Below are 22,744 nucleotides of genomic sequence, written 5' to 3'. Positions count from 1 at the left end.
CACCATGTACCCTATAAAAAAAATCCCTCTCTCAAAAAAAAAAAAAAAAAAAAAAAAAAAGAAAAGAAAAAAAGAGCGAAGGTTGGTAAGAATTGCTCGTATCAAGTATGGCATGATAGGTTTATGTCATCATCCCAGGCACTTACGTACTGCAGTCCTGTCACTGCAAGTGCAAGGACAGGTGTGGCACGTTACAGAACAGGAGTGACATTTGTTGAGTGCCTCCTGCGTGCTGGCCCCCACACTCGTTTTTATTACATCACTTAATCTTTACATCGCCTCTGCAAGGACGCTAGGCCCATTTTAGAGGATAAGCAAATTGAGGCTCCGTGAGGTTAAGTGATGGTTTTCCTGAGGCATCTGTGTGATGGGAAAGGCCAAACCCGTCTCCACTGCCGTGCGATCCACAGCCTCCCATGGAAGAAATGGACATTCTTGGTGCATACACAACGGCATGTTTGTATGACACTGTAGAATTGAGAGTACGAGAGTATACTACTGATACAGAGGAGCAAAGGTTTCCTGAAGGTTCTTCTCCCTGGAATAGAGATTTAAACTCCAGGCTTATATTGCTAGGCTAAGTGTGATTATGAGCTAATGTTTTTATAGTTTATGCAAACATTTCAAAAGTCTTTCCCAGGTTCTCATATTTCCTCCAGTATTTGCCACATGTTAGCAATAAAGAAGATGGCTAATTGTGTTTCTTTATTCTTCCTTTGTTTAGGATGTGATAGGCCAGGTTCTGCCCGAAGCAACCACCACAGCATTTGAATGTAAGTCTGGCTGGATACTTCCTCGACTCTCTTCTGCAGTCATTTTTCAAAGGGTTTATGGGTTGCATTACTTTAGAAAGTGACAAAAACAGATTATTTATGATCATCATATGGTACATTTAAATATTTATAAATTAATGCAAGTTTAATGACGATACTTGAACTGAGTAATATTTTCTTATTTAATCATATCTTGGATGTTCATATTTCTACAATATAGCTTTAATTACTAACATGACCTTTATCTGCTCTTGCTCCTCCGTGTAATAATATCGCGGGACAAAATGAAACGTGTAAACTACCTGTAGGCCGATGATTATTGATTAAGGGATCTTAACCCATTGCTGCCTTAGAACTTAGCAACTGAGCTTTCACAAGAGCATCACGTGGAGGAACTCTGTCCTCGCGGGCCTTGGCGGGACTGCTGGGTGATGACAGGAGCACTCTGGGTCTCGAGACCTTCCCCCCCCTCCCCCACTTGACTGGGGGACAGGGCTGGCGTGTTCTAGAAAATGGGTTTTGACGTGAGCCAGGCATTGCAGGGAGCCACGGTCTGAGTAATGTTGAGATGAGCATTTAGGCAGTTGGATAGGGGCTCAAGGGCTGACCAGGATAAATTAAGGCTTTGGAACTGTGATGCCCCTCTTGTTTTGAAAGTGAAGGCCACCTTTCTTCTACATCCTCGATAGAGTACTCGAGATAGAAGAGAGAGGAGTGCCTTTCACAGGGTCTGCGTGCTGTGCTCCCCTTTCTCCAGTCCTCTGTCCCATGGAATGCTGGGCCCTCACGTCCTCCTGGTGCGTTGCAGGCAGACCTGCCTAGGGGCGTGTGCTGAAGTCTCCCTGTGGGTCTGGCTTCTCTTCAGTAGCTCGTTATTGCCGTGCTGTGGGGTCATGAGCTGCCTTTTTTTTAAAAATTTTTTTAATTTTTTTTATTTTTAAGAATTATTTCATTTTATTTATTCAGTCATTTATTTTCATTTGACCAGAAAGAGATACACACACACACATACAGGGAGAGAGAGAGAGAGACAGAAAGAGAGAAAGTGAGAAAGCAAGCCACCATGTCCAGGACTCGAGCTGTGGTTGGCCATGTGGGAGCGTCCAGCACTTTAACCACCATGCCACCTGCTGGTCCCCAGTAGTCCACTTTTTAAATGTATGAAAATACCTGTTTTTTTTTTTTTTTTTCACACAGTAGTATGCATTTTGTTCCTGATTTTGACGACGGTGGTTACTGACAGTACAGTGCGTATGTCCCTTCGGAGGGCAATTTGACCATATTTATCAATGTGTAAAATGTGTAGGTGGAGTAGTGGTTGAAGTGCTGGACTCTCACATGGTTGATCGTTGTTTGAATCCTGGACCCAGTGGCTTGAGACTCATGCTGGGCGTATGTGTGTGCTTGCCCAAAATCCTGAGAGGAGAAGGCATTGCCATGTGGCCACCCTCCCCCCCGGGGGGAGGGCGATTTCTCATGTTCTCTTTCTCTGAATTTCTCTGCGTCTTTGGCAAGCAGGCACACCATATAGCAAAAATCCTTTGATCTAGCACCTCGACTTTCAGAAAGTGACCTATCAGAAATAACTATACGTGTATGAGATGCCCTTCAAATGAGGTGGTCATCAGAAATAATCTGAATTATTTATGATAGCAAACTGAATACCTGGTATTCAGGTATAAATTATAATTTATCCCTAACCTGAAGCATTAAGCAGCAGATAAAAAGAATGAGTTAGGATTTTTCTGTGCTAAATCATTTTTAAAAATCATAGCCCCGAGGCATTTTATATAAGAAGTTTGTACTCAGATATATAAACTACTATGAACTTAAAACCATCATACATTTACTTCACTTCTTGGCTCCAGCTTCTCATAAATCCTTAGCTTTGTTGATTTTGGCTGCTATCTAAGGAGCTCCTGCTTTTTCTGGATGATTTAAGAGTGTAATTCATCAATGAGCAGCTCTTATTTTTCCTTCATTGGCAGAAGGGCTTACACTGAATGTCAACGCTGTTTCCTGTTTTGTTGTTTTAGATTCAAATTCCCCTTTGTAGGAGCCATCACTAGAAACAGATTTTGGTAGACTTTGAAAAACTTGTTTTTTACTTGAGGTTCCATATACTTCACGGTTTACAAAACACAACAACCTGCAAGTCCTGTAGCAGCTGTGGTCAGCCCAGCGACTAACGCCGGCCACAGCTCCAGCTCGGCTCCCCCCCTCTGCCTCAGGTCAGGCATAGTCCGTTCCAGTCCAGTTCGTCGCAGTGGAGAAGTTGCTCCTGGATATGTTCTAGAACATTTATTTTTCTTATAAAGGTTCTCAGTCCCTTCCCCTCCATTCTTCTCTTGGGCACACATGCATACACACGGCCCAGTGTGAGTTTTAAGCCATGGGGTCGGGGACTTGAGCCAGGGTGAAGTATGTGGGAGTTCAGCAATGTAACCATTACACCATCTGCTGGTCCTGCAAGGAAACGATTTTTTAAAAAATATAATTATTTATTTTATTTTATTTATTCATTCACTTATTTTAATTTGACTAGAGAGAGACAGAGAGAGAGAGAGAGAGTGAGAAAGCAAGCTGCCAGATCCGGGACTCGAACCGTGGTCAGCCATGTGGAAGTGTTGAGCACCTTAACCACCACGCCACCTGCTGGTCCCAGGAAACTATTTTTTAATAGCTAGTGTTTTTGTTTTGTTTTAATTAAAAAGATACAGGGGGCCAGCCAGGTGGAATGGCTTTTTAGGCAGCTGGAACTCACATGGCCAACTGCATGTGTCAACTGGCGGCGTGAGAACATTCCAAGAGCATTTGTGTGCATGCCCAAGATCCCAAGTGGAGAATGCAGAGAAGGGATTGCGATGTGGTCACCCAGCCTACAGGGTGCTTTCCCATCTTCTCTCTCCATTTCTAGTTAGCACACATGCCCTGTAGCTAAACTTAAAAAGAAAATAGAAGATAGAATCTTTCAAAGAATTCAAGGATCGTAGAAATAAAGCAGAAGTTCCCGTTTCCCAAATCCTCTGTTTCATCGTGATTTCTTCTGTACCTGCAGAAAGGTCCTGTGTGTGTAATATATGCTGTACAGAACTAGTTTTCCCTGCTCCACTTGGTGGTGAATATCGGTCTCCTTCCAGCATCAGTGTGCTCCGACGAACTTCTTTGCTTTGAATGACTGCATTATACTTAATTTTATGGCTGTGGCTTAATTTATTTAACCTATTGATGGACATTTTAATCATTACTAGGTTTTTAGTTTTAGAAAAAGTGTCAAAGTCAACAGCATTGTATTTTTCCACATTGTGGAAATAAATTTGTAGACTAGATTTCTGAGTTAGAACTGCCAAGACATGGAGTACCCACAGTTTAAGTTTCAATAGCTGTTACCATGTTACTCTCCAGGGGGTAGAACCAATTTAAACTCCCCCAACAATGTATGAGCAGGCCTTATTTTTTTTTTTTTTTCTTTTTTTCCCCATAGGGTGTGTACACTCACTGGAGAGAAAGAGAAAAAACAAAGTGAGAGGGAAAGTGAGAAATCACCCTCTAGGGGCGACGGCCATACCACAGTCCCTTCTCCTCCATCTCTCTCTCCTTTTCAGATTTTGGGCGTACACACACGTGCCTGGCGTGCTTATCCAGCCATCGTGTCCGGGACTTGAACCATACTCCTGGCCCTGTGGGCTCCAGCTACCTCAACCACCAGTGGCTCCAGTTGGCCCCATAGAGTGATTTAAAGAAATAAGTATATAAAAAACAATGTGTTTTTATTACAAAGGCCAGACATTTTTTTTTTTTTTAAAGCCTTGTACTATCTTCAGGTTATTTTGGTGAATGAGTATATGTGAGGACTCAGTTTTTAAGCAGGTGGAGACAGTGGACTCCACACCAGTTGTTGACTAATTTGTCTTCCCTCAGATGTGAGATCATTTGTGAGATGCAGCTAAATCCCCAAAGCCTGTGTTTGCATGTATGGGCTCTGTGTACTGTAGGGCCTGACAGCCATAAAGGCCCAGAGACCCCCAGTGACTCCCATGGTGTCGTTAGCAGATTCACCAACATACGAGGTGATAAACATCAGTCCTGCCCACCGATGTGTTTCCTGCACGTGTCGTTACAGTGTTCTCCCGGGAGTTTTCTCTAGGCAGGTAACTGGTAAAATGACTGTCAGCCCAATGTTGCTAGACGGCGAAATCTCACTGATGCCTTGGCGAATGCGTCTGTGGTCCAGTAGACAGATACTGTTACACCGAGGCCCGTGTGTGGCTTGACTTGCCCATGACACTCTGTACCTCATGGATTCTAGTCTATACCTTGTACATATTTTTGTACTTGTCAGACTGTGCAGCTGAGTGGGTTTTATAAGATATTAGGTCGGGACCAGCAGGTGGCATGGTGATTAAGGTGCTGGACACTCCCACATGGCTGACCACGGTTCGAGTCCAGGACCTGGCAGCTTGTTTTCTCACTTTCCCTTTCTCTCTTTCTCTCTCTCTCTGGTCAAATTAAAATAAAATGAATGAATAATAAAATTAAAACAATTCTTTAAAAAAAAAAGATACTAGTTTGTTGGAAAGGTCATGATATATTTCTCTAGGTTTTTCTGTGTAAAATGCATCATGACTTTCCTGCAACCCAATGTATATTGTCGGGCATACCCTTTATTTGTGACTTTTCTCCAACCCTATTTTATACTCATTTCTCATTGAATAGAATCCTTTTCAGTTGTTATTTTGAAGTTCTGGAAGATTATTTTGTGTTTTGGATGAAAATTTTTAAATCAACAAACACATTATATCTCAAGTTTGGCATAATATGATCATTTAAATAAAAATTATGGGGCAGCAGGTGGCATAGTGGTTAAGGCATTGGACTCCAACACAGCTGAATGTGGTTCAAGTCCTGGGTCTGGTGGACTGAAACTCATGCTGGGTGTGTGTGTGTTTGTGTGCCCCAAATCCCAGGGGGAATGGAGAAAAGATTGCCACATGGTCACCCCCAGGGGGTGATTTCTCGTTTTCTGTCTCTGTCTTTCTGGCGAGTGCACATACCTTACAGAAAAAATCTCTCTCTCAAAAAAAATAAATAAAAATAAGGGGGCAAAGTTACAATGACTTAAGTTGTAAGTTTTTGGAGTATAGAAAACAAGTATAGATGATTTTCCAAGTCACACCTTTGGAGATACCCAGCCATCCCAATAGCAAAGACAGTGTCATTAAGAATAGTTGCTCCTTCCAAAATATTTGGAAGAAATGAAGTTTTATTTTCTTAATCAGCAAAACGTAAGTGCTTGCTTATAAGCAAAACATAAAACCATAATTCACAATACACCTGCTTTACATCTTAAGCTGCATTCATTAACATGAAAGAGTTACGCATCCTAGAATTTAAGAAAATTTGAAAAGATTCATTTATGGAACGTTTGCAGTCTAAGTCCTTTTAGAGTCTTATGATGGTGGTTGTTTCTTTTTTTTTTTTTTTTTAAATCAAGTTTCTTCCATGAAAGAGGAGAGAGGGAGAGAGAGGTAGCACCAACACCCATCCTTGCCGGAATCTTCCCCCGCCTCAGCCCGCCCTGGGTCACCGCACGCACGTGCACAGGGAACTTAAGGAAGTTTTCGGACGTGAACCTGGGGCCTTCCCACGTGGTCTGGCCTCTCAGAGTGCTATGTTTCACCACTGTGCCACCATCTGTCCCCAGAGAGGGGTGTTTTCTTGCTTATTAGGATGAGAATTCAGTTTGTCCTTACTCCAACCCCACACTAGTTCTTCCTTGAGGCCAGTGGGCAGTGCTCTCGCTTTTGAATCCCTAGAAGCCCGTCGTAGCACCTGGCTCTAGCGGACACCTGATACGTGTTTCTGCGGCGATGATGGAGGTGGGAGGAATGGGGTCGTGGAGAAGCCTTCTGTACCAGCAGAGCCCGTTGGTCTGTGTTCGGAGTGCTCGGCCTGTGCCGGCTTCTGAAAACCGCTTTGTCTAGGCCACCGCGTCTCCCTCCTGCGCAGGGCAGTGTCCTCCACGCTCGTTGCCCTGCTCCTCCAGCCGCTTCTCACAGCAGCCAGAGTGATCCTTTTAGAGGAAGTGAGACCCTGACACTCAAAGCCCTCCGGTGATTTTCGTCTCAAGTGTGAAAGCCAAGCCCTTACAGGACCCCCGAGGCCTTGTGCTTCCTCCCCTGTCACCCAGTCCCACCGTCACTTCTCTGAACTCACCCGTTTCTCTACCACCCCTTGTTCGTTCTTAGCTAGTCTCGCCTCCTTTCTGTCCTTTTTATTCCCCCCCAGGATCTTGTCATAGGGCGTGTGCGCTTGCCGGGGAGGAGAGAGACAGAGATCCAGAGAGAGGGGAGAGGGAAAGTGGGAACTCACCCCGCAGTGGGGATGGCCATACCGCCGTCCCTCATCCTCCACCCTCCTCCTGGGATGTCGGGCACTCATGCACACGTGCCTGGTGTGATTTTCGAGCTGCGTGGTCCATGTGGGAGTCCATGCCTCCTGCTGGTCCTCCTCCCTGTCATGCCAGGCATTCCCTGGCGCAGGGCCTCTGCATTAGGCCTGGGTCCTCTGCCTGGAACACGCTTTCCCAGAGAGCTGCGTGACTTTCCCTTGCCTCCTTCAGTCTCTTCGTTCTAGAGAGAAAACTCCACGAGGGCAGGGATTTTTTTTCTTTCTTTTTCACTGTTACTACGATCAGAGCCCAGGCAAGGCCTGCCCCATAGTGGGCACTTTCCCTTGCTGGAAGGAGGAAAGCAGTGAAGTAGAAAGGAAGGGAGCAGGAGGAGGGAGGCCATAGAAACTGTGGCCTCCGGTCCTGCACAGACCATTTGACTCCACACCCAAGAAGTCGTCTCAATTTGGTGTGACGTTTTCTGGTAATTTCCTGTTGCTGTCTTTCCAACCTCTCCAGTCCTATTTTCGTTTCTCTCTCCTTGCCCGGGAATAATACCTTTGCTATGGTTTTGATTACTCCCACCTGGCACAGGAGTGTGACATAGAATATATTGCCTTACTTTTTTTTTTTTGGAGAGGTTTTTGCTATAGGGCGTGTTCGCTCGCCAGAAAGACAGAGAGAGACAGAAAGAGAGAAAGCGAGAAATCACCCCCCAGGGGGGATGGTCACGCCGCAATCCCTTCTCCATTCTCCTCTCGGGATCTTGGGCACGCACTCACATGCACCCGGTGTGAGTTTAAGCCACCGGGTCTAGGACTCGAACGGCAGTTGACTGTATGGGAGTCCAGTGACATAGGCATTACGCCAACTGCTGGTCCCTTGCCTTAACTTTGTTGCTCTGTGTAGGAGCTGGATTGTTTCTTCAGAAAGCCCTCTCAAGCCCTGACCCTGCAGCAGGTGCCTGGCTGGGAGCTCCCCGCACCTGCCGTACAGGGTGGGCCCTTCTGACCATCCCGCTCCTGGAGCTACCTCTGCTCTGCTGGGCCTTTATGCTCCTCTTCTGGGCTCCTCTCTGGGTTTGCATGTTGCTTCAAATAAAAGCATGCACAACATATGGCCTGTTATGATTCTCTTTTCCCAAACTCTGCCATTTTGAGTGTTTGTGACACACTGCAGATTTTGCGAAGATTGCTTCATAATATTTGTTTACCATCTGCTGCACTCTATTTGGTAGCTTGCTAGGATTTCTTCCTCCATTTTAAGTGACATTAACAAAATCCAGCCAGTACATAGACTTTCTGGTTCTACTTTTGCTTCCCTAATGTGCTGGAAAATCGTATTACTGTGCTCCGGGCAACTAGAGAAGCCTGGAATTCTCCTCGTGAACCAGCGCGTAGATGTGTGCCCCCCTTTCCGCGGTCATATCCAGCAACGCTGTTTTGGTCAGATGGCACAGAACCTCCGTGTATGAGGCAGAAAGAGTTCAAGTTATTTTTCTGCTTCTTTCTACTTAGCATCGCTGCTTCCTAGTGCTCTTCACCACCTTCGACACTCTGCGTTGTCTTAGCAAGTGTTTACAATCTGTAGTTCCAGCCAATTGTAATTTCTACAGCTAACCCAGTATGGTAGGCAGATAGCCGGTGTCTGTGCTAAATCGATGGCTGTGGCCAATGTTTTGTTCAGAAAAGTGTGCTAACTTACTGTCCTCCTGGGTCACTTGGAAGGTCCTTTTGTCCTCCTGTCCTCACTAGCACCTCCCACCTGTCAGTCCGTTGTCTTTATGGAGAAGTGCATTTGACTGTGACTGTAAAGGTGAGTGGTTTGCTCTTGGCCGCCAGCAAGGGGTCGGGGTCAGGATAGCTTAGGGTTTGCCTTTTAGCCAGAACTGCCGGACTTCTCCTGGGCATGGTTATTTTTCCAGTTCAGTTTCTTCTTTGGCAAGAATGAGCAGCCTTCAGATTGCAGTGAAGCACAGTCCCCCAGACCCTCTCCTGCATGACGTCGGGTCTCTCCTACCCGTAGGAACTACCCTTTGCTGTGTCCTGCGAGCCTGGTTGATCCCCAGGCTTTATTTGAATGCCTCTTTCAAATGAAAGCAGCTGGTTCCCACATGGTGCATGTTTGTGGGTGCCCGAAGTCTGGAGAGAAGACGGGTAGAGAAGGGATTATGACGTGACTGGTTTCTCTCTCTGTCTCTCTCTCTGTCAAGCAAATACACGTGCCCGATAGCAAAAACTTTTTTCATTTTTTAAAGCTATTCTAGCCTGCTGGCCTCGGTTTCTGTCCACTTAAAGCAAGTGTGTTTGTAGTGCTCATAGTTGCTTTTTATGGGATGGTCCTGCAAGCGGTTATTCTGGTATCTGACTTCTCACACAGCTTTTTTTCACTCCCTCTGAAACAATTGCTCACGAAGTTTCATAGAAGTCTAGAATTCCAGAATGTTTTAAGTAGCTTTAATAGTTCAAGCTCTGACTTTGAGAACCTCAAGATCTCCCTTCCTCTGTTTCCATCTCCCCGTTCTTGATTGAGAAAGGTAGTGAGTTAAATGGTCTCTCTGGAACCCGTGCCCTCAGAAACCATACAGGTTTTCCACTTATTGTACTCAGTGGCCAGCACCTCCTACTCCGTAGATTCTTGAGGCCTTGGGTATATTGAGATATTAATGTAAGCGGTCACTTTGTAATCATTATCCCTAGAGCTAACACTGGTGTAGAAATGAGATTTCTAAAAGCTGTTGGGTCGTCAGAAAAGTCATGACATATTTTTTCTATGCATGTGTCGACTTTTCTGACAACCCACTACTTTGTTGAGGCCGGAAATTGCCCCTCTCCCCCAAGTTCAGGGTTTCATCAGGAGCACATGTGTGTGCGCGTGCCCAAAATGCCTAGAAGAGAATGGAGAAGGGATTTGGGTGTGGCCATCCCTTCTGTGTGTGTGTGTAGGGGGTGATTGCTCACTTTCTGTCTCTCTTTCTGTCTGACTGTCTTAGGGAGCACACGTGCCCTATGGCAGAAGTTCCTTTTTTTTTTTTTTTTTTTTTTGCTAGAGAGACAGACAGAAAGTGAGAAATCACCCCCAGGGCGGGTGTTTGTGGCCACGCCACAATCCCTTCTCCATTCTCCTCTCGGGATTTTGGGCACGCATGCACACATGCCCAGCATGAGTTTAAGCCACCGGGTCTGGGACCCGAACCCCTGGTGAACTACATGGGAGTCCAGTGACATAGCCATTATGCTAACTGCTGGTCCCTTGACTTGATTTTAAAACAGAAATGTAAAGCTCTATTATGTGTGATAATATGTAACATTTCATCCTTTTATACTGTATCCGTTTTGTTTTTATTTCCTGTCTCCTGTATTTTTTTTGGAGGGGGAGTTGCCGTGGGGTGCATGGGTTCACTAGAGGGCGATGGATAAAGACAGAGAGAAGGAAAGTGATAAATCAGCACCCTAATGGGGTTAGTCATTCTGCAATTCCTTCTCCGTTTTCTTCTCATACACTTGTGTATACACATGTGTCCAGTGTGAGTTTCAAGCAACCCGGTCTGGGACTAGAACTGTGGTCAGCCGTGAGGGAGTCCAGCACCTTATTACCACACCACCTGCTGGCCCCTGTCTCTTGTACTTTTAAGAAAACTTTCAAAATGGCCTTGAAAATGTTAGTTTCTAGAACCTCCTCTCTCCTGTATCTGTAACTAGAATGGTATTTCTCCGAATTGGCCTAAGAGTCTATTCTGAAAACCAATGAGAGGGACCAGCAGTTAGTATAATGGCTATGTCGCTGGACTCCCATGTAGTTGACTGCGGTTCCAATCCCTGACCTGGTGGCTTAAAACTCAGTCCGGGTGCGTGTGCGTGAGTGTCCAAAGTCCCAAGAGGAGACTAGAAGAGAAGGAATTGCAGCCTGGCCATGCCCCCTGGGGGGTGATTTCTTGCTTTCTGTCTCTCTGTCTCTCTCTGTCTGTCTGGTGAGCGCACGCGCCCTATAGCAAAAACCTCTCCAAAAACAAACAAACAATGATAGAGGTACTAGATTCCTGTGTGGGTATTATGCATGTGACACCCTCGGGAATAGGCCTTCTTTGTTACCTAAAGTGACAGCGGGTCACTTTCTGCAAGCAGGCAGCTCTCAGTACTGGTAGCTGCTGTCAGACTACAGCTAACCACCACGGAGAAGCAGCAGTAGCTTTTTTATTTTAATGGTAAATAGGTTAGTGGGGGGAGAAGGATGAGGAGGGGAACATAGCTCTCTTCTTGGGTTCTCACAGTCTGGTCACTGAGGGAGGCGGGGCTTCGGAACTGCAGCTGCACAGGAGGGTGGCCCATGATGTGTGGTGGGGGAGATCCAGGTGACGGACTCCCCCAGCGCATCCTTGCAGTACGTGTCCGCAGAAGGATTTACTTTGCCATGAGAGATTTGTCTGCTTCCCCAGGCCTGGGAGCAAAGCATTCTCCGCATCTGGTCAGATCAGCAGTTATATGCCCAGAGTGGGGGAAAATACCAATTGCGTAAGTTCCCCAGAGCTGAGGCCTCCCGGTGGGGCCTGCCTCTTCCAAGTTGTCACCTGGGCTGGCTGTGCACGTTGCTGGAAATGTTTTTGGCATTTCTCTTTCAACTGTGTATTTAGATTTAGTCTTTCACAAAGGCTGTTCTCACTCTTGGCAAACCTTATCTTTAGAAGGATGGAGTGGTTAACTAAATATCTAGCAATAACCAGAGGTCATTCTGAGTCCTGCCTGGCAGATGGTGTGGGTAGATGCTCAGACCAACAATTTCATTTTGGGTTAAAAATGAGATCTGGTCGGGCTAGCACATGACATTGAGGTTAAAGCAGCCTGGGTCCCACATGGCCGACTGCATTCGGAGTCTTGGACCCAGTGGCTTTTAAAACACCCTGGGGGAGTGTGCTTTCCCAAAATCCCCAGAGGAAAATGCAGAGAAGCGATTCTGGTGTGCCCACCCCCACCCCGCCCCCAGGGGGTAATTTCTTACTTTCCCTCTCTGTCTCTTTGTCTGTCCAGCAAGCACATGCACCCTATAGCAAACTTAAAAAATAATAATAATAAAATAAAGGCACAAGAGAGAAGAGAGAATTCAAAAACTTCATTGAAAAGAGAAGTATCGTAAATAAGTATATTGTTTCTAGAGGTGACATTTTGATGGTGCTTTTTGAAGTGGGCACGTTGTGGGGCTGTATTTTGTAGTCTTATTATCCTCTAGTCTTAAAACGATTGCGTTATTTCAAAATACCCTCAATCACTGTTTAAAGCTCATTGTTGTCAGAGAGAACTCAGTACAAATGCAAGTAGTTAGGGGGACCAGCAGTTAGCGTAATGGCTATGTCACTGGACTCCCACATAGTCAACCGCAGTTCGAGTCCTGGACCCGGTAGCTTAAACTCATGCCAGGTGCATGTGCTTGCGTGCCCAAGATCCCAAGACGAGAAAGGAGGAGAAGGGATTGTGGCATCTCGCTTTCTGTCTCTCTGTCTCTCTCTTTCTGGCGAGCACACGTGCCCTATAGCAAAAACCTCTAAAAAGAAAAAAAAGAAGAAAAAATAAATGAAAGTAGTTAGAGACAGAGCTGGAAGGTGGAATGGGAGACGGGAAGATCAGCATTAGAGTTGCTTTGCAGCTTCTCCTCACTAGGCCCCAGGTTCTTCTGTAAAGGTCAAAGTGATGTCCACATCATAGGATCATTGAGTGTGAGTTTTTCTTTTAATTGACAGTGCGTGTGTCAGAAAGATAGACAGACAGTGAAGGGAGGGAGGGAAAGCACCCATGTGCCTCAGTCCCTTCTCCATTTCTCATCCTGGTGGCATATGGGCTACACACTGGCATGACCTGGTGTGTGTTTTCAAGCTGCCAGTGTTGGGATTCTGCCTGGTCAGCCCTGTGGGCGCGGGCTCCCTTAACCAGTAGGCTGTGGAGTTAGCCTTGCTCGGTTTTCAAGGAGGTCCCGTAGGTGTCCTCTGATCTGGTTTCATTTCTTTTTCTTTTTTTAAGATAGATTTATTTATTTATTTATTATCTTTGTTTTTCATTTTGACCAGAGAGAGTGAGAGAGAAAGTGAGAAAGCAAGCCACCAAGTCCAGACGTGGCACTGTGGTCGGGCATGTGGGAGTTCAGTGCCTTTAACCACAGCGCCACCTGCCAGCCCCTGGTTTCATTTGTTTTCAATTTCAATCAGCTGTGATCTGAAAATAGGTGCGCTCTATACAATACAGTGAGATATTTTGAAAGAGAGACCAAATTCACATAACTTTCTTTCTTTCTTTCTTAATTTTTTTTTTTTTTTTTTAATTTTGCTAGTGGGCCCGTGTACTTGCCAGAAAATAACAAAGAGTGAGAAAGGACCCCTCCTTGTGGTTATACCACCATGGGAAATGGTCGGCCTTTCTCCTCCATGTCTCCCTTTGAGATTTGGGGCATTTGCACACAGCCCTGATTTTTTTTTTTTTTTTTCCCCCTTCAGTCTTTTGCTGTAGGGCACATGTGCTTGCTGGAGATAGAGAGAGGGAGAGAGAAAAGAAAAGCGAGAAAGTGCCCCCTATGGAGCTGGCCGAACCACGATTCCTCCTCCATTCCCCTCTCAGGGTCAGGCATGCACGTACACATGCCTGGTGTGTTTTCCAAGCCGCTAGGTCTGGGAGTCAAACCTCACTGTCAGCCATGTGGGGTCCAACCACCTGTACCATCCTGTCATGGTCTAGCCTTCACATAACTTTCATTGCAGGACATTGTTAAAATGGTTCTCTTTTATTGTTAGTTACTGTTAGTTTCTTACCATGCCTAGTTTATAAATTACACTTTATAGTAGGCATGTATGTATAGGAAAAAACATACATAACTTCAGAAAGTTCATGTGAAGATGGATTTAAAGTACAAGTTTATTGTGGAGCAGAAAAATTTGAAATCATGCATAGTTTTAAAATAATACACATGTTCCATGAACTTGGCATAGATATCTCGTGTATAATGCAGAATTTGGTATTACCTGCAGTTTCAGGCATCCTCTGCAGATCTTGTTATGGATCCCCAGCAGATGGGGGGACTGGTGTATTGCATATGAAGCTCAAACCACAGATCCCTGTTGTACGTGGTATTCAATAAATGTTAGCCATTTTCTTTTTCTTTTTTCTTTTTTTTTGCTTGAGAGTGCATGTACTCACCAGAGAGAGAGAGAGAAGCACGCTCCCAGGGGGGATGGCCATGCTGCAGTTTCCTCTTGGGATTTTGGGCCTGCACTCACACGTGCCCTGTGTGTTTCAAGCTGGCAGTTGAGGGCTTGGACTGCAGAGCCGGCCTTGTGGGATCCAGCACGTTAACCACCACGCCACCTGCTGGCCCAGCCATTTCCATTATGCTACTGTCGCACGGTGGATTGCCTGGGAGAGAAGAATGGAGAAATAGATAACATACTGTTTCGGAAATTTTAAAACGTACTGATATAGGGGACCAGCAGGTGGCATAGTTGCTAAGGTGCAGGACTCCCACAGGGTTGACCACGGTTCAAATCCTGGACCTGGTGGCTTGAAAATCTTGTCAGGCACATGTGCGTATCCAAAATTCCAGGAGAATGGAGGCAAAGGGATTGGGGTACAACCATCCCCCTTAGGGGTGATTTCTCACTCTCCCTGTCACAGTCTCTAGCACTCTCCCTTATGACAAAAACCTAAAAAAAAAAAAAAAAAAATTAAAAGAAAGTACCGATTAGGAGAACAAGATTGGCTTATGGTTTTTAAAGGTTTACAAACCAAACCTGTTCCATCATACTCCAGTGACATTCGTTGTAACCCAGTACGTGTCATGAGTGACATGGATGCTATTTTCGTTTTCAGCTGTCCCTAACAGGAAGTGTTGGGACCAGCAGATGGCATCACGGTTACATTGCTGGATTCCCCTGTGTCGACCGCAGTTCTAGTCCTGGACCTGGTGGCTTAAACACTCACTCTGGGCACGTGTGTGTGCCCAAAATCCCAAGAGGAGAAGGGATTGCAGAGTGGCCATCCCCACTGGGAGTTGATTTCTCGTTTTCTGTCTCTGTCTCTCCATCTCTCCAGCGAGCACACACACCATCGGCAAAAAATCTCTCTTAAAAAAAGTGTTAGCTCTTCATGGAGATTCTGATTATATTCCAAACCAAAACCAAAATAAGAAACTAATAATCTCCTTGTCCTCCGAAAATACAGTGCTGAAGATTTAGATGTCAAGTTGTGTGTGGAGGGTGGAATCAGTTGTACTATGCTATCACTGAGCACGGTTTTTGTATATTATAAAAATACAGATCTTATGACTTTTTAAACAGACGAAGATGAAGATGGTGATCGAATCACAGTGAGAAGTGATGAGGAGATGAAGGCCATGCTGTCATACGTAAGTGTATTACAAACGCCTGTTTTCCAGAATGTTCATGTAATTGAGGGCGCTCTTCCTTGCCAAAGCGACGCTATGTAAGTAAATCGTAGTTGCTATAACATTTTTCTATAGAAGAGGTAAGGTTTTCAAAGATTTCCTTCCATGAAAGTTAAGGGCATTCTTTTCAAGAGACACTTACTGATCATATGAACATTAGGAATAATGCATCTTAATGACTTTTGCATTAGGTATGGTACAGACTAAATGGACTATCAATTTCCTGTATTTTTTATCCAGTACTTAAAGTAACGGCTCATTAAAAATGAACCCCTGGGCTCTAAAAAATTTTTCAAAATCTACTTTCAACTGGAGATGTCTCTCACCCTTCCAGCCTCTAGTTACAATGTAGCTGCAGGCTTAATGTGGATCCGCATCTCCTTTCAAGCTCACAGTTATTTTATGCAAAAACCATCTTCCCACTCCCCCACCCCAAAATGAACTATAGAGTTATTTACCGAATGAAAGAGATTCAGTTATGTCCTAAACCGACTTTTCTTTTGTGTTTCAAATACCAGTGGTAATTTATGTTAACATCTGACCAGGACGGAAACATATAGATAAGGCAAGAGAAGAAGAGGGTATGTTTCTAAAGCTTTCATACTGAGGTTGGAAAGTTCAGCTATGATGAAGAGACATAACTTCCTGGAGCCCCGATTTGAACTTTCGTCTTCCAGTTTTATTTTATTTCATCTGCGTTCGTAAGCCATTTACAAAACCTTGTTTTTAGTGGTCTGGAAGGAAGAGCATTGGTCGGGAAGTCGGGAGGCCACAGCTTGGCTCTGGTTCCTGGCCTTAGGCAAATCACTTAACCTTTCAGTGCTGTGGTTGCCTCATCTGTCAATTGTGGGTAATAATACTTGTCCTTTCTACTGCACAGGGTCATTGTAATGATCAAACGGGATAATGGATGTGAAAGCCCTTTGAAAAGTTAAAAGTCCTATACAAATGCAGAATGGTATCCTGGTGGACACAGGGAAGGGGGCCTTGGCTTTTCACTGAGACTCTAATCTGAGCAGGCCGCTAGGTTGTAGGCTTTTGATAGACTTCAACTTCAACCAGGATATTGTTTCATTGTAATGAAAACTGTAAACTATCTGTGTGGGTTTCCGCCAATAGTTTTAATTTAGGGTGGGAGGAAAGAGAACAAGAAGGATGGCATGATTAACAGAGCATGGCATTCCAGCCGCACAGAGCAGGGAAAGTCGATGTCCCATTGACTTCCCATTAACTTATGTGGGAGCCTTTGTGTTCTGAGGGTTTAGAGCTGGGTTCATCAGTACCTCGAAAGGCCTTTGACTCCGACAGAGATAAGTACTTCGGGAGAGCGAACACATTGCGCTTTTTGAGAAATGTTGCCAGGCATGAGCGCGGTCATGGTAATGGTCATCTCCATTTCTGAGTGCCTGTTGTAAACCGAACGCTTGAGTGTTTTTGTTTGCTTTTGGCTTTAATAATCACTGTGTGAGATGGATATTAAGGTCCCTGTTTCTTAGGTGGGAAGCTGTGGTTCTGAGACATGCTCAAGACAGAGCCAGTGTGAAGGTGTCGGGGTCTAAGTTAGCCTTTCCTATGCTAAAGCTGGCACTCACTCACTGCCTCTCCCCGCCCCCCCCCCCAAACGCATGCTGGGCTCTGTGCATCACCTTCATGGAATTCTGTGCCTCTAGGGCCTTAGCTGTGGGGCCCGCACCATGCCTTCCTCACAGCTTACGCGCATACTCTCAGACGCCCTGCTTAGTGATTTTTGAATTGTGGGAAAATATTGGAGTCATGATTCCATGAACTGATATTCTATACCCCTAACTTAGAGGTCCCCAGGATTTCTGAGAAGCCACTTTTTAGTCTGAAAATCTAGCTAGCTCTTTATTGCCAAATGTTTGGCTTCACGAACTAAACAGTTTTTCATTTTTAGAATGGGGGGGACAGACTTAGGCATGGTAACTTTTTTTTTTTTAATAAAATTTTTAAAAATAATTATTTTACTTAACTGTTTATTTGTTTTAATTCGACCAGAGTGGGACAGAGTGAAAGAGAGAGAGATTTGAAAGCAAGATGCCAGGTGTAGAACTTGAACTGCAGTCGGCTATGTGGGAGTCTGGGAGTCCAGCACCCTTAACCACCATGCCACCTGCCAGCCCCACCATGGTAACTTTTAATTTTGCCAAATTAAAACCAATAAAATTGATATGCTAATAAAAGTGATTTATTGCAATTATTAACAAAGGAAAATAGTGGGAATCATTTAAAGACTGAAGTGGGGGGCAGCAGATGGCGTAAGGGTTACGTTGCTGGCTCCTACATACTTAACCATGGTTCAAGTCCCGGACGTAGTGGCTTAAAACCCATGCCAGGTACGTATGCATGCATGCCCAAGATCCTGGGAGGAGAATGGAGGAGAAGGCCATTTCAGTGTGGCCATCCCCACTGGGGAGTGATTTCTTGCTTTCTGTCTCTGTATCTCTCTGTCTCTATGATGCACATACACCCTATAGCAAAAATCTCTCTCTAAAAAGAAAGAATGAAACTGTAGGCAGGACATAATCTCAAAAGTAAACACAGCTATTTCTTTAAAGCGAGTACATTTTATGTATAGCATTCCATTATTGTTTTTTCCTAATTTACTGTGGAAGCATTAAAAATATTTTAGGGACCAGCAGTTAGCGTAATGGCTATGTCACTGGACTCCCACGTAGTTGACCGTGGTTCAAGTCCTGGACCCGGCGGCTTAAACTCACGCCGGGCACGTGTGCGTGCGTGCCCAAGATCCCAAGAGGAGAATGGAGAAGAAGGGATTGCGGTGTGGCCATCCCCCCGGGGGGTGATTTCTCGCTTTCTGTCTCTCTGTCTCTCTCTGTCTTTCTGGTGAGCGCATGCGCCCTCTAGTGAAAACCTCTCAAAAAAAAAAAAAAAGATTTTATAAATCTGCACTAGTCCATGGATTGTGGTCTGGCTGATGAAGCCCTGATTTCCTCATTAATTCTCCTAACCAATGTTTGTAGATGAGATCCTGAGGCTCCTCCCTCTGAATTTTGCTTTTGGCTTTAATAACCACTCTGTGAGATGGATATTAAGGTCCCTATTTCGTAGGTGGGAAGCTGTGAAAGCTTTCACTTAATGTGAAAGTCCCACTCGTATGAGGCTGAGTGAGCAAAATGTTTTGAAATGAAGATGAAAACATCTCTGAGAGAGAGAACACATTTTGAGTAATTGAAACTTAGATGGATTTCCTTTCTCCGTGTCTCTTGCTGTAACCCCTGCCACCATATGCCCTTAGTGTGTGTAGAGTAAACTAGGTTCTCAGCGAACATTTCAAAGGTCAAGAGTTGGGCAGTTGCTTTCACAGAATTCTAGCACAAAGAAGGTCCGTTGGGCAGCACTTTGATCTGCCTTGGTTCTGAGGGTTGATACTCCTCCGGCTTCCAGTTTTGCAATGGAGAGAATCATTTGGACCTTTATCTCACAATAGATTTTGGTTGATACCAACTGTTAAAAATTTACTTTTTTTTTTAAGGTTCAGTTGGTTCTGAGAAAGTGTGATTCCTGGATTTAAGGTAATGGCATAGGGAAGAAACTGACAGGTGATCACATTTTTATTGTTTAAAAAAAAAAAAAAAACAACTTGGTACCAGCAGGTGGCGTGGTAGTTAAGGTGGGACTCTCACATCGTCCACTGTGGTTCAAGTCTCAGACCCAGTGGCGTGAATCACACTGGATGCATGTGTCTAAATCCTGAGAGGAAAATGGAGAAGGGATTACAGCATGGCCATGTCTCTGAGGGATGATTTCTTATTTTCCCTCTCTCTGTCTCTCCAGGGAATGCACACACCGTGTAGCAAAACAAAATAAAACAAAAAACAATAGCAAAAATAAATAAATAGAAAACATAAAAAGAAACAAAAAAAACAAACTTTGTTTTTCATATATGTATTGAGTTGTTGGAAAAGTCATGACATTTTTTTTTTTCTGCTTTTCTATGCAAAAATGCGTCATGACCTTTCTGACAACCCAGTAATTCAATACATTTGTGGTTACTTTAGTATTTCTTTAAAAGCCCTATAAAGGGAAGCAAAGTAGAGGTACTTTTACGATTAGTCCTTTATCCTTTCTTTACCGTCGGCTACAGAGGTCAGTAAACCACCTAGTCCCTATATAAGAATAAAAAAAAAAAATTGCAATGTCTGCATTGGATCTTGCAGAATTGCTTGTTTTGCCCCTGGAATATAAGCATTTTCTGGCTTTAGGCAAACACAAGTGTAAGTTTTTATCAGTAATTTAAATAGATTTTTGTATTAGACCTGAAAGTGTTGCCTTTTTAATTGAAAACTTATCAATTATTTAAATCACTAGCAGCCTGAGGCTGTTGATTTTATGAGTACCATAATAATGGCATACAGTGGCTTTTGATCCATGCGACACATAGAATATCATATGGCGGTAAGGATTTGTCGTGACAGGAGGCTGTGTGCTGTTAAATAATAACCAGCATATTAAGCCAGAGTCTGTGGCCTTGCGTTAGTACCATTTTATGTAAGTTATTTAGAAGACAACTTGGTACCAGCAGGTGGCGTGGTAGTTAAGGTGGGACTCTCACATCGTCCACTGTGGTTCAAGTCTCAGACCCAGTGGCGTGAATCACACTGGATGCATGTGTCTAAATCCTGAGAGGAAAATGGAGAAGGGATTACAGCATGGCCATGTCTCTGAGGGATGATTTCTTATTTTCCCTCTCTCTGTCTCTCCAGGGAATGCACACACCGTGTAGCAAAACAAAATAAAACAAAAAACAATAGCAAAAATAAATAAATAGAAAACATAAAAAGAAACAAAAAAAACAAACTTTGTTTTTCATATATGTATTGAGTTGTTGGAAAAGTCATGACATTTTTTTTTTTCTGCTTTTCTATGCAAAAATGCGTCATGACCTTTCTGACAACCCAGTAATTCAATACATTTGTGGTTACTTTAGTATTTCTTTAAAAGCCCTATAAAGGGAAGCAAAGTAGAGGTACTTTTACGATTAGTCCTTTATCCTTTCTTTACCGTCGGCTACAGAGGTCAGTAAACCACCTAGTCCCTATATAAGAATAAAAAAAAAAAATTGCAATGTCTGCATTGGATCTTGCAGAATTGCTTGTTTTGCCCCTGGAATATAAGCATTTTCTGGCTTTAGGCAAACACAAGTGTAAGTTTTTATCAGTAATTTAAATAGATTTTTGTATTAGACCTGAAAGTGTTGCCTTTTTAATTGAAAACTTATCAATTATTTAAATCACTAGCAGCCTGAGGCTGTTGATTTTATGAGTACCATAATAATGGCATACAGTGGCTTTTGATCCATGCGACACATAGAATATCATATGGCGGTAAGGATTTGTCGTGACAGGAGGCTGTGTGCTGTTAAATAATAACCAGCATATTAAGCCAGAGTCTGTGGCCTTGCGTTAGTACCATTTTATGTAAGTTATTTAGAAGTTGTGTTCTTTTCTTCATTAGATATATTTTTAAGAGATAATGAGAAGAAAACAAAGCTATAATAAATTGTCTTTTAAGAAAATGTAAAGTAATTCGGTCTCCAAGGAGATATTTAATGTATTGAAAGAACTCAGCAGCCAAGTGTTATTATAGTACCATTGTGATAGCTCTCTGCGTTTGGTTATGAGTTTGTGTTAATCAACAATCTGTTTTTATAGCGTAGTTTCTGGTAAGTTATGTTGTTAGACTATGCCACTTCTGGGATCATGGCTTTTCCTCTGACACTATTGTATCTTTTTAATTCCTCCATAAAGTATTTTTTTAATTAGAATTTGAAATGCTTTATTACCAAAAAAAATACACACAACCTACATATTCTGAAAACTAAATACCTGATCATTGCTAATTATTTAAGGGGCCCCGTTAAATACTCCCTTCCTGTAGTTTAGATTTGTTCATTGCTGTTCTCGTTTTCCCCTCTCATCTCCTAGCGAGATTGGAAGGAACGTGCCACTCTTCTCCCTCCACCTTTCCGTATTAGTCGCCTGGGAGAGCTGGACGCTCTTTGCAAGGAGCAGATATTTTCATGTTAGCCTCTGCCTTTGGACGGCTTTTCGTTAAGAAATGGCTTTTGTAAATGGATCCATGCTGGTTTCTGCTAAATCCTTTGTCCAGTGAAGGATTTATTACACCTGGTCCTCTTGATACGGAGCGGAGCACAGCATTAATAAGAATGATTTTCATCATTTTGCCCAGCCTCTCTATACCACTTCCCCACACTGTGGAAGAGCACGGGGTGCATTTCACTGTAATGCTTCCCATTATTTCAGGGACCTCGTGTTTTAGTGGAGTCTAAGTATTCCCTTTGGTATACTTGACCATAGCGTACCTTGTTAGATGTTGAGTGCCATGGGGGGAAAATACTTTTTTGACCTCTGGAGCACCTTGTAAATTGGGACCTGATTAGCTTTAGCCTAGGATGCATAGCTTGAGATTGTCCCTGAAGTCATGCAGTTTCTCTGGCAGAGCTGGAAGGGAACCTTAGAGGCCTCGTCCAGCTCACAGATAAGGATGTTGAGGCCTGAAGAGGTCAGATTCAGAAAGTTGGAGGTCACGGGAACCAGCAGTTAGCGTAATGGCTATGTCGTTGGACTCCCACGTAGTCGACCGCGGTTCGCGTCCCGGACCCGGTGGCTTCAAACTCACACTGGGCGCGTGTGCGTGCGTGCCCAAGATCCCGAGAGGAGAATGGAGGAGAAGGGATTGTGGCATGACCATCCCCCCTGGGGGGTGATTTCTCGCTTTCTGTCTCTATGTCTCTCTCTGTCTGTCTGGCGAGCGCACGCGCCCTATAGCGAAAACCTCTCCCCCAAAAAAATAAAACATAAAAGAAAGTTGGAGATCACATGGTTAATTAACGGAAAGGTGTAGATCCAGGCTTTCAGTCTTTTCACTCCTCTTTTGTTTGTTTTCTCTCGATTTTTATTCATTTCTTCAATGAGAAGCAGAGAGAGAGAGAGAGAGATCCCCAGCAGAATCTGTGCGCCCTGACGTTCCCCCACCCTGTCTCAGCCAGCAGGCCTGTGTCATGGGCTCAGAGAGCAGGTGGGCCCCCTCGTGCTACTATGTCACCACCACCGCCCCCTCCTTGTTGTTTTAAGTAAGATTTTTCTTTTGATATCTTTTG

At 44.1% G+C, this 22,744-nt stretch overlaps 1 protein-coding gene across 13 annotated transcripts in view; it reads left to right on the top strand.

The window, feature by feature from the left end:
- The window catches only part of MAP2K5 (mitogen-activated protein kinase kinase 5), a 332,934-nt gene that overhangs the window by 10,180 nt on the left and 300,010 nt on the right, over positions 1-22,744 (top strand). For 12 of the 13 annotated variants that reach the window (XM_014589750.1, XM_014589747.1, XM_014589744.1 and 9 more), the window contains exons 2-3: positions 725-773; positions 15,476-15,543. In XM_014589750.1, the coding sequence (XP_014445236.1) occupies positions 725-773; positions 15,476-15,543 (117 nt within the window). Of the gene's footprint in view, positions 1-724; positions 774-15,475; positions 15,544-18,962; positions 19,137-22,744 lie in introns of those variants that run through there. The other variant, XM_014589752.1, reaches the window with a different exon arrangement.

The sequence above is a fragment of the Tupaia chinensis genome, unplaced genomic scaffold (genome assembly GCF_000334495.1).
Source record: "Tupaia chinensis unplaced genomic scaffold, TupChi_1.0 Scaffold000377_2, whole genome shotgun sequence".
NCBI lineage: Eukaryota > Metazoa > Chordata > Mammalia > Scandentia > Tupaiidae > Tupaia > Tupaia belangeri.
The sequence above is the reverse complement of the archived record's forward strand: the minus strand, read 5'-3'. Positions and strand labels throughout refer to the sequence as shown.